The sequence below is a fragment of the Hemiscyllium ocellatum genome, chromosome 8 (genome assembly GCF_020745735.1).
Source record: "Hemiscyllium ocellatum isolate sHemOce1 chromosome 8, sHemOce1.pat.X.cur, whole genome shotgun sequence".
NCBI lineage: Eukaryota > Metazoa > Chordata > Chondrichthyes > Orectolobiformes > Hemiscylliidae > Hemiscyllium > Hemiscyllium ocellatum.
Genome location: NC_083408.1, coordinates 90452114 through 90464466, shown reverse-complemented (window position 1 = coordinate 90464466; position 12353 = coordinate 90452114). Strand labels below are relative to the sequence as shown.

General features: G+C 41.3%; 1 protein-coding gene across 1 annotated transcript in view; it reads right to left on the bottom strand.

Moving 5' to 3' along the window:
- Positions 1 to 7914: 7914 nt before the first annotated feature.
- The window catches only part of LOC132818210 (sodium/potassium/calcium exchanger 4-like), a 105684-nt gene continuing 101245 nt past the window's right edge, over positions 7915 to 12353 (bottom strand). Inside the window, exon 15 of the mRNA XM_060828990.1 lies at positions 7915 to 8067. Coding sequence (XP_060684973.1) covers positions 7915 to 8067 — 153 coding nt within the window. The remainder of the gene's footprint in view (positions 8068 to 12353) is intronic.

Below are 12353 nucleotides of genomic sequence, written 5' to 3'. Positions count from 1 at the left end.
TTAAGAGGCATTTGGATGGGTTTATGAATAGGAAGGGTTTTGAGGGATATGGACCGGTGTTGGCAGGTGGGACCAGATTGGGTTAGCATATTCAGTCGGCATGGACGGGTTGGACCGAAGGGTCTGTTTCCATGCTGTACATCTCTATGACTCTATGACTTAATCACAAGACCTCAAACCATATCTTACAATCCCATGTCATCATGCTGCCTTGTAGTTACCCATTTCAATGTACATTATGTCAATAAATCACAAGATTGTTCCCTATCTCAACAATTCATTTTCAGGCCTTGTTCTCAAGCTGTAACATGGAAACATCCAGCTCATCAACCCACTGATGACTGACGTCAGCATTTTTACAAAGCAGCACAAAATGTTGAAATGGAAACAGAAAATGCTGGAAATACACAACAGCATCTGGCAGCATTTGAGAAAAGGGAAGAAGAGTTAATGTTTCAGGTCAAAACCTTTTTATCGTTAGAAAAGTGCGTGTATGGAATGAGCTGCCAGAGGAAGCGGTGGAGGCTGGTACAATTACAACATTTGAAAGGCATGTGGATGGGTATATGAATAGGAAGGGTTGAGAGGGATATGGGCCAAATGCTGGCAAATGGGACTAGATTAATTTAGGATATCTGGTCGGCATGGACCGAAGGGTTTGTTTCCGTGCTATACGGAATCTAAATTAAAACATTAGAACTGTCATAGGTCAATTAGCAAGTAAAAGGGGAGATGGTGAGAAACGATAATAAGGGAAAAGTCTATGACAGGGTGAAGAGATAAAAGGGTTCAGGTGCAAGGTCACAGTGAGTAGCAATAGGACCAGTGCAAGAGCAAAAGGTGTGTTTGAGTGTGTGTAAATGGCAGGATGTTGAATAGTGGCAAAAAAGGAAAGAAAAAGAACATGAAAGAGAAACAGAATCAGAAAGGAAAAAAGGAAACAAAATTATATATGTGGTACGATATGAACTTTTCAAGTCCTGAAGTCAGTAAAGGGTGCAGATGAAAAATGAAATAATGTTCCTTGTGCTAGCGTTGAGCCTAATTGGAGCTGGTAAAGGACAGAAAAGTCACAGGAGGGGAATCAAAATGCCAAGTTAGCAGAGCTCAGGGTGATAGGTATTTGACTGAACAAAAAGCAAAATGGCTACCCAGTAGGCATTTCTTTTCCCCAGTGTCGAGGAAATTTCATTGAGAGCAGACAATACCATATACTAAATTGAAAAAAAAATGTGTAAGTCATTGCTTCACCTGGAAGGAACATTTGGGTCCATGAAGATGTGAGGGAGAGCAGGTGTTCCATTTCCTGTGCCCTGTGAAGGAGAGGAGGTGTGGAGAGGTGATTGAGCAGTGAGTCAAGAGTATCACAAAGGCTACAGCCCTGTCAGAATGCTGAAAGTGGAGGGAAGGGCAAGATGTGTTTTGTGGAGGCATTACAATGTGAACGTGGCAGAAATGTCCATTGAATATAAAAATTTGTGGTGTAGGAGGTGAGGTCAGGGGAACACTATTGTGGGTCTGAGATGGAGGATGAAAGTGTGAGAACAGAAATAGATGAAATGAAACAAATGCAGTTGAGGACCCTGTCAACTATGATGATGCAGTATCTTCAGTTAAAGAAAGAGAAAAACACATTAGAAATGATAATATGTAGGTTATAGTATCCGAACAGATGGAGAAATGGGGGAAATTGAATATGTAGCCTTTACAGAAAGCAGGCTGCGAGGAAATGTCATCAAAGTAATTGTGGGAGTTGATGTGCTCTTAAGGTATGAAGTCTATGAGATATTGGATTCCCGCTCTGCCAGTTAAAGGTTGGAGGTTGTGGGGAAATGATGAGTGGAACACCAGTTGCCTCACAGCCATTTAATGGTCAAGTGACCATTAGCAGTAAGGTAGAGGTGGGATTAATGACTGTCAGAAATAGGAAGGCCCAGCTCAGAGAGTTGTCAGCCAATCACCAGCCTGATTAGGATTTGAGTCATTGTTTGGGTAGGGGATTTGATGCGTGCCAGTTTGGCAGGACAAGTGAAGGGGGCAGGGGTATGGGATTTTAGAGGCAAGCCATTCCACCCATCAAGTCCACAGCAACCGTCTGAACAGCATTGAACCCAGATCCACTCCCTCTCCTATGCCTATAATCAGCATTTCCCATGACCAATTCACCTAACCTGCACATCTTTGGACTGTGGAAGGAAACCAGAGCACCCGGACATCAGGAGGATGTGCAAACTCCACATAGACTGTTGCCTGTGGTTGGGATGGAACCTGGATCCCTGGTGCTATGAGGCAGCAGTGCTAACCACTGGTGATGGTGGATGAGGGGGAGTGGTTCTGGGGGGAAGACATCCTAGAAGGGAAGGAAGGAACTTCTGATCGGTTCAGGGGGCCCAGTAAGAATGGTTCCGCATCTCATTGACCCTCCACACCAATATATGAGCAAGGTTATCTGCTGGGCTGGGGACATATGATGGACACCTCTGCCACCAGTTCAATTCTGAGGGCAGAAAGATAAGGCTGATAAGTGGACGTCAATTGCCCACTCTGGGCTCTTATTTGCCTTACTGGCGGACAGTTGCCCAAGTGGTCCCCACTTATATATCTGCACTGTGGCAGGTATGAGTGGGCAGACAGTAGTCAGGCAACTTGCTGGGCTTAATTACCTCCCACTGCCATCAAATCCCTACAGCGTCCAGCCCAGTGAATGTTCATCAATGGTCATTCCCCGACATGCAGACCAGAAGCATATGTTACGGAAGAGAGGAATTGGTGATGGATTATGAGAAGTTGGGCAAAGGGTGGAAATCGTATGTAAAGTCACTGATACAGTGATATTTGGAAATAATTTTGAAAAACACTGGAACAAAGGATGATCTGCATGTTTCAAAGATGGGTTAGCCAGGACCTTGTGTGCATCCATAGCAACAACTTTTATTCGGAGGGCTTTAGTGGGCCAATTTAAAGCTGTTTCCAATTCCAAAGAAAGGTCACAGACCCGAAATGTTAACTCGGTCTCACTCTCCATTGATGCTGCTTGTTCGGCTGACCCTTTTTCTAGCATTTTTTGATAATGCTTCAGATTTCCATATTCACAGCATTTCACAGGAAGTGGAAAACTGAACATCAGTTTCCCTGGGGAATTTTCTTTGCTGAAGGCACTAACGCGTGCTGGGATCAGTACATGGTTGTGAGAAGTCCTCCAGACCTGGATCGTAGTCTGGTCTGACTTCAGGCAGTAAGACTGTGGAGCTCATTATGAGAAGATGTCAGAGCTGGGGTGGAAACAAGGACACCCTTCATAGTAAGGATTGCTGCACAGTAATTTGCAGAGGGCAATCCTGAATAATTTATTTACTCCTTCAGAGTTGACAAATGAAACAGGAATTTGGCTGCCTCATTCGAGATCAACAAAGAACCTAGGAATCAATTATCTGGGTCCATACCAGAGTTTGCAATTCACTTACCTATTAATCATTGGGAACATTACAATTATTATGGTATTCCCAATTATGCTAACACTGTTATTGCAGCATTTTTTAAACTTGCTTAAAATAGCAGGTTGATAACAATTAAGTCTATCTTCTGAAGATGTCCTTTCAGACTGAGAACCTTTGTGAGCATACAAAGTGAAATGCTCCTTTATAACACCAGAACTCTGCAGTTTTCTCTGCATCGGGCTGTGTGCAGTCTTTGTTCATTCCTGGGCTTGTAACAAAACCCAGAAGGTGAAACTACAGTTTAACAATCCAAGGAGCTCTCAAACAGGAAGAAATCATAAAGACCGAATCAGTGAAACTACAAATTGAAATGTTTTAATTGGCGTCTCAATGTGCAAACATTCAGTTTTTGCGCATAGCCTTTTTATTGCCATGGTACCATTAAAATGGTGTCGAAGATGTGAAAGCTAGGTTGCATTCACTATAAAACAGGATTGGATTATGTGCGAAACACGCCCACCATCCCCCCTCCCCCTCCCCCCTTCCCCCCCTCCACTAACCAGAATCCCTTTAAACGAAGACTATGTGTGCATTTGCAGATAGTAGACAATAGGCTCAATTCAAACTAGTCACAGTAGGACAAAATATGACACTTTGGCCTCTATTTTCACCATGACAGAGACTCCCTTGTGTTGAAAATGTGGATGCACTCAAACATTTCAGGTCCTGCCCTCCAAACATGGCACATCCCTTTTTCAAGGAGAGGGGGAGAAGGTCACGTTTGCACTCACACATGCATGGAGGCAACTGGCCACGTCAATCATCAGCTGCCTCCACTTCTGTGTGACTTTACAGATTAGGCCTGATTTGAACAGATCTCAACTCTATGCACCACAGGAACATGAGCAGGTTGTACAGCCCTTTGAGCCTGCCCAACCATTCAATATGATCAACATTTCCTTCATCCACCCCATCCCTATAATCCTATACATCGCTGGTAATCAGAAGTCTATCAATTTCTAGCTTAAACGTACTCAAAAACAGAGCCACCATAGTCCTCTGCGGTAGAGAATTCTAAAGGTTTACAGCCTTCTAATTAAGAAAGAAAATCTCCTCATCATAGACCTGAGTGACACACCCTATCTCAGGTATACTTTTGAAAGAGTCGAAAAGTGTAGTGCTGGAAAAGCACAGCAGGTCAGGCAGCATTCGAGGAGCAAGGCAATTGACTGATGAAGGGCTTATGCCTGAAATGTCGACTCCCCTGCTCCTTGGAAGCTGCCTAATCTGCTGTGCTTTTCCAGAGCCATGCTATTCGACTCTGAGCTCCAGCATCTACAGTCCTCACTTACTACTAATCATTTTGAAAAGGGCATCTACCCTTTTGGAAATGTTCTAGAGAGGGTAGATGCCCTTTTTTGGAGGTAAGGTGACCTCTAGAGGAAGTTAAGTGACCAAGGTAAGGTGCCATTTGAAATTGTTAAATGTAGGCATGAATTTCCATAAAAGGTGCATAATCTAATTAGAACTGTTCGAATCAATAGTAAAGATGTGTTAAAAGTGGCAAGAGTACCTATCAAAAAGATCTCTCAAAATGTCAAGAGGAGAAGACCTGTCAAAATCAACTTCAAAGGAAGTTTTCAAACTGTCAAGGCAATTAGACTTTGAAAAATGATCTGGAGTTTTAAAGAACATTACTTGTTATTTAAGTCTCGAAGAGTGCAGTGCTGGTAAAGCATAGCTGGTCAGGTAACATCAGAGGAGCAGGAAAGTCAATATATCGAGCATAAGCCCTTCATCAAGAATGGGGTGTTGCTCAAGGGGGCTGAGAGATAAATGGGAGGGGGGGGGGGGGCTGGGGAAAGGTAGCTGGAAATGCTGTAGGTAGATGAAGGTGGGCATGAAGATGAAAGGTCAGAAAGGAGGGTGGAGCAGATAGGTGGGAAGGAAGATGGACAGGTAGGACAGTCTGTGGACAAATACACATTTAAGCTTGTTGACATAAGCCTGAGGACTTCCAATAAAGTATTACTGCTGCATTAGTGATTTCATAACCATCCATTATGACAGTAGGTTGTCTGCCACTTCACAGTGCATTGACAACTAAAAGGGGTTATCAAAGCTTTAAAATAATTCCAATATTCCCAAGGGATTGAGCACTTTAATGAAATGCTTGTTCTTTTAAGATGTTATAGCATTGAGAGAATGTGAATGGATTTTCATAAAAGATAGTGTTTCTCTCAATATAGTGAAGACTACAATACGTACTTAGAATTTTATTTTATCTCATTCAAGATCAATCCTGAGATTTGTACATGATGGATACCAGATGGATTGACATAATAGGTGTATGGTAGTGGATGAGGAACAGGAGTTGGCACCAAGTTATCATGGAGGTTGTAAAGAGTAACTGAGGTGATTGTAGGGACAAAGGCTGGCAGGCCAGGTATAGGTGCAATGGTGGTGGTACAAGTGGTGTGTGATCGCATAGTGCATGCTTGAGGGAAGGAGTGAGAGGGTGTGAGGGCTGGGGAGTATTTTATGTTTCTTCCAAGTCTCAAACTTTAATTCAGTGTCATTGCACAATGTCACGTCTTCCATGCAGCCCTCTCTGAAACAGGCAGACTCCAATCTCACTCCAGAGTCGCCCAGCCTGAATTCTAACATAGCCCGCTTAGCAGATTAAAATGGTATGGGCAGCCATTTTTTTACAAAAAGTCTCCTGACTTGTGTAAGAATATCCATGCTGGGAGGGTCCAGAACTAGAGGGCATAGGTTTAGGGTGAGAGGGGAAAGATATAAAAGAGACCTAAGAGGCAACTTTTTCACTCAGAGGGTGGTACGCGTATGGAGTGAACTGCCAGAGAAAGTGGTGGAGGCTGGTACAATTGCAACATTTAAAAGGGATCTGGGCAGGTATATGAATAGGAAGGGTTTGGAGAGATATGGGCCAGGTGCTGGCAGGTAGGACTAGATTGGGTTGGGATAGCAGGTTGGCATGGACGGGTTGGACTGAAGGGTCTGTTTCTGTGCTGTACATCTCTATGAATCTATCTCCTGCTCATGTCAAAAGTATGCAGAATAGCTCAGCAATAACTTAGTCACTGACAGGGAAGTTATCTCCAGATATTCCTTTCTGTGTAATACATAGTTCCATGGAGTGAATAATTAAGTCTGTACGTATGTTTAAATATGTCTGCTCATTTGTCATTTTCCAAGATTAACATTTAGTTCAAAGCTTACTAAAAGCAAAATGCAGATTTGCCAGAGATTTTTTTAAAAAAGCCATTGCCAGTCTTACATTTAAAAAATGTAAATTTATGCTCAAAGTTCATAATAGAAACAAAAACATCTTTTAAAAGATGTTTTTAACGATGTTACTAAACACCATATAACTAAATCCTGTTGCTCTTATTCACAAAAAAGATTCATCTGCTCTTTGCCCATTGCCTTTCATTCAGAAAGCAACCAATAAATGTGAAAATATACAAATTAAAGGGTTAACATCCCTTTTCTTTAGTTTTCCAAGGCTGTAATGAAAGACCTGTTAAAAATATCAAACAGTTCTATTTAGATTCTTGTTATGTATGGCAGTGAGGGAAACATACAGAAGTACTATTTATATTGCCAAAATATCGTAAAATTGATGTAAGGTCTATATTGCACTTTACAATTCAGTCCAAGAATAAATTCATCCATGTCCATCATAACTGGAACAAATGAATTAAATGTTTAAAAATGTGTATACAAAGTTCTTCTTTTGATAAAAGGAACTCTGTCTTTAGTATGTTCTTTCTATATATGTATATGTATATATAACATAATATCAAAATACATATGAATCAAAATTCAAACTTAAAATCAGGATATATACTTTGTTATTAAAATTTACAAGAATGTTTGCATCTTCTTTCATTATTGGATTACTATCACCAAATATACAAATAATCTTGTTCGTCCATACAATTCCAATATATACTCTTTAAGTTACCGAACAGAGACAATTTGCCACTCTTGTATTGTGGCCTAATAAAAATAGGTCAGAAAGGTCTGCCTAATAAATTCTTCCCACACAAAACATATGTGGTGAAGTCCCTTGAAAAATAAAGTGATTTGTAGCACTCTTGCTGTTTAATAAATACACTATAATTTTGTGCTTGTGTGCACAAGCAGGAGGCTATAAAATTAACAGGAAATCCAGGTGAAATTCTCCCCTCAGGATGTGGTAGATAAGTCAATAATTTACAAGTGTATTTCATTAAAGCTCCATATGAGGGAGCCAGAACTCCTTATTGGACTTCAATACACAGCAATTAGTCAGCAGGCTTTCTTTTCAAATATTAGCTTTGGCTCTGTGGTAAAAGCTCATTTACCTTCCAAAATAGTCACAAACCATTCTTAATGCATGAAAGAAGGAAATGCAAGGACAGCCACAGAAAAATTCTGTTCGATGATCTCCAGTTGCTGTCCAATCTGCTTAAATGCTGTCTTGGCACATTGGCAGGTTGACAAAGGTAAACACATTGAATTCGATCATTATTGAGAAACACAAGAAGATAGCATAGAGGATGAGCACATAAATACCAAGCTTTGTATCCAGTTTCCATCCATTCACGTGGATACCAGCCACCTAGAACCACAAATACAAATATATATGTATACACAGTTAGCATAGAGTAAAGGATATGCAATCACATTGTCTTGAAGGCAGTAATCTATGTTAGGAGTTGATAGTGTTCAACATGAATTTAGCATTTTTATCAACTAATATTTTACATTCCAGCATTTAACTACATTGAGCTCCTAAAATAATTTTCGTGCTTATGACGGGTAAACAAATTTTTCGATGAAATGGCAAGTGTCTGAAGTCTGTCCACAGTTAATTATAGTCCTCTCCATTAGCCACTATTGCTCACCCTTGCCAAAGGTACATGAGAATAGCCTTTGTGTTTGAAGTAAAATGCCACACAGTAAGGCACAAACCTCATCAGAAGATTATCAGAACCTTATTTATTATCAGAAGATAATTCCGGCAAAATCAGTGGCAATGGCCACAACAACCAGCAGGCGAAAAGAAACATACAATTTGACCTTAAGAAAAATAAGTAAACGTTTCTGCTTTGTATGCAAACATTTACAAACATTATTTCATTCATTTGTCATTGCTGGTCACAATATATTTCAACATTTGTTGCTCCTTAATTTCTTTTCTTGTCAGACTGAAAATATTATGGATGTAGGTTTGCTGACTGAGCTGGAAGGTTCATTTCCAGACGTTTCATTACCCTACTAGGTAACATCTTCAGTGGGCCTCAGGTGAAGCTATGCTGAAAATTCCTGCTTTATATTTATGTGTTTGGGTTTCTTTGGGTTGGTGATGTCATTTCCTGTGGTGATGTTTTTCCCGTGGTGAAAGTACTTCCTGTTCCTTTTCTCAGGTGATGGTATATGGGATCTAACTCGATGTGTTTGTTGATAGAGTTCTGGTTGGAATGCCATGCTTCTAGGAATTCATGTGCGTGTCTTTGTTTGGCTTGTTCTAGGATGGATGTGTTGTCCCAGTCAAAACTGTGTCCTTCCTCATCTGTATGTGAGGATACTAGTGAGAGAGGGTCATGTCTTTTTGTGGCTAGTTGGTGTATTCTGTTCATGTATCCTGGTGGCTGGCTTTCTATCTGTTTCTGCAACATAGTGTTTGTTACAGTCCTTGCACGGTATTTTGTAAATGGCATTAGTTTTGCTTGTTGTCTGTATAGGGTCTTTCAAATTCATTAGCTGCTGTTTCAATGTGTTGGTGGGTTTGTGGGCTACCATGATGCCAAGGGGTCTGAGTAGTCTGGCAGTCATTTCTGAGATGTCTTTGATGTAGGGGAGAGTGGCTGGGGTTTCTGGATGTGTTTTGTCTGCTTGTTTGGTTTTGTCGCTGAGAAATTGGTGGACTGTGTTTATTTTGAATAAGCGGTAAAGGTGATTTTTCTCTGCTCTGCATAGTTCTTCTGGACTGGAGTGTGTATTGGTTCTTTGAAATAATCGCTCTACTGTGACATCTAGAAATGGCAGTTTCTCTTTAGTGAATTTTATGCCAGTAAGGGTATTATTGATGGTCTTGAAGATTTCCTCTAATTTGTTTCATTTAGTGATGACAAATGTGTCATCCACATAGCAGACACAAGTTTGGGTTGGATGGTTGGCAGAGCTGTTTGTTCGAGTCTCTGGTTTGTCTGTAGGTTTTGTTGTTGAAGGTGAAGTGTGTGGTAAGGCATAGGCCCACGAACTTGATGATACTATCCTTGGCTCGGATTAATGAAACCAGACAGATCCAACACACCACGCTTCTACGGATTACCCAAAATTCACAAACAGGAGCCCCCCTCCGACCCATCTTGGGCAAGGAGCTACACCAAAGACTAAAACACTTAGTAGAAGACTCACGCCACTCCACCCAAGAATTCTTGAAGACCATCAAAGACACTAAGATAGAAGAGGATGAAATAATAGTCTCCTTTGTTGTAACAGCCTGTTTACATCAATCAACATTAACCTGGCCAAGGAAACACTGACTACACTATTAGAAGACCTAAAGACACATACACCAAACGCCACTAACTTCATCAACAAGGACACATGTCACAGTAAAGCAAACAGCCAATGGGGAACTTCAAACCAGCGTCTACATGAAAACAACACATACGGACCAAATATTGAATTACAGAAGCAATCAGCCCAACGTCCACAAACAAAGCTGCATCAGAATATTATTTCAATGAGCCAACACACACTGCAGCACAGAGGAACTACACAGAGCAGAGGAAAATCACCTATACTGTGTATTCAAAAAGAATGGGTACCCAATGAACACGGTCCACCGATTTCTCAGCAACAAATCCAAATAAGCAGACAAAACACATCCCTAACCACTCTCCCATACATCAAAGACATCTTGGAAATGACTGCCAGACTATTCAGATCCCTTGGCATCATAATAGCACACAAACCCACCAACACACTAAAACAGCAGCTAATGAACTTGAAAGACCCTATACAGACAACAAGCAAAATGAACGTCATTTACAAAATATCATGCAAGGACTGTAACAAACACTGCATTGGACAAACAGGCAGAAAACTAGCCACTAGGATACATGAACACCATCTAGTCACAAAAAGACATGACCCTCTTTCACTAGTATCCTCACATACGGATGAAGAAGGACACCACTTCGACTGGGACAACACATCCATCCTAGGACAAACCAAACAAAGACACGCACGAGAATTCCTAGAAGCACGGCATTCCATCCGGACCTCTATCAACAAACATATCGAGTTTGATCCCATCTACTACCCCCGAGGAAAAGAACAGGAAGTGACTTCACCACAGGAAATAACATCACCACAGGAAAGGACATCACCAACCCAAACAAACCCAAACATATAAATAGAAAGCAGGAATTTTCAGCATGGCTTCACCTGAGGCCCACTGAAGATGTTACCTAGTAGGGTAATGAAACATCTGGAAATGAACCTTCCAGCTCAGTCAGCAAACCTACATCCAAAACCTCAACCTGAGCTACAAATCTCAAAATTCACTAAAAATCTTAGTTTTAAAAGCTACGGGGTGACTTTTCTGATTTTAGGAAGTTTCATGAAGGGTTTCTCTCCGTAAGCTTTGGTGAGTTTTCTCATGCAATTCTTTGCTACTCATCTCATTATATATGCCCAACACCTCACCGCAGCTCAGCGCTATGCTGTGCTTGCCAGAGACAGAGCTACACATCACAGCCATCACTTTCAGGGTTCCCACCACCAGTGTCGGGTTTAAAGCCCAGCTATCCCCAATTCAGGTCAGTCGCTGCCAGCCAGACTGCCCTTTCGCAGTTTCTGTCTGGGAAGAATTGCCTCAAAGATGGTTGGCAAGGTCTCCCTGGTTTATTGTTAGAGGCATGGAGATCTTCCTTGTCAGTTCTCAACCCAAACTTTAGCATTGTCCACACTTTGTTACATTTGGACATGGATTGCTTCAGTACCTGAGGAGTTGCGAATGATGCCGAACACTAGGCAATTATTGGTGAACATTCTCACTTCAGAGGGAATGTCATTGAGGAAGCAGCTGAAGATGGTTGGGTTGAGGACATTGCCCTGTGGAACACCTGCAGAGATGTTCTGCAGCTGAGATGACTGACCTCCAGCAACCATGACCATCTGCCTTTACGCCGAGTATGACCCTAATCAGCTGTTGATTCTCACTGACACATATCTGACTCTGGTAGACATTAGATTATGATAGAATTTTGCACAGATGTGACACTTTCCAAGTCAAATAGCTGGCTCTCAATTTCTTATTTACAGTGTTTGTATCAGAACACAGTCCTAGCAGTTGCCAGGACTGCGTCAGATGAATCCGATCAACAGTGAACCAGTCGTTCTGGGGGCAAGCTCAGGTGGACTTCACACTGACAGTAATGCTGTCAGATTATATTTACATCCAAGGGTGTGCTGACTGTAATGATTATTTTAGACTTGTCTGTATACCTCACAATCTGCCAAGTCATGGTACTAAATTGCACGTGTAGGGTTTGGAATGATAAATAGAGACATCAGACCGGTAAGGATGACTGATAGAAATCAAAGAAAGCTTCAGCCTCCTGTTACTGTTGAACAGAGAGATGGAATATTATTTTCAAATGTAGGCTATTGCAAATTCTTAATAACGTCCCAGGACAGGCACACGAGACCACTAAATACAAGACTGCCAAGCTGCTAAATTTAACATTCAATGATAAGTAACAGTCAGAACGGATAATCAAATTCTTAGTTTGTAAAATGCAGCGCAATGATGGAAACTTGGATAATACAGGTCCCAAACTGATAAATACAGCTGCCAGACTGGTGAAAGCTAACATTAACCTGATGAGT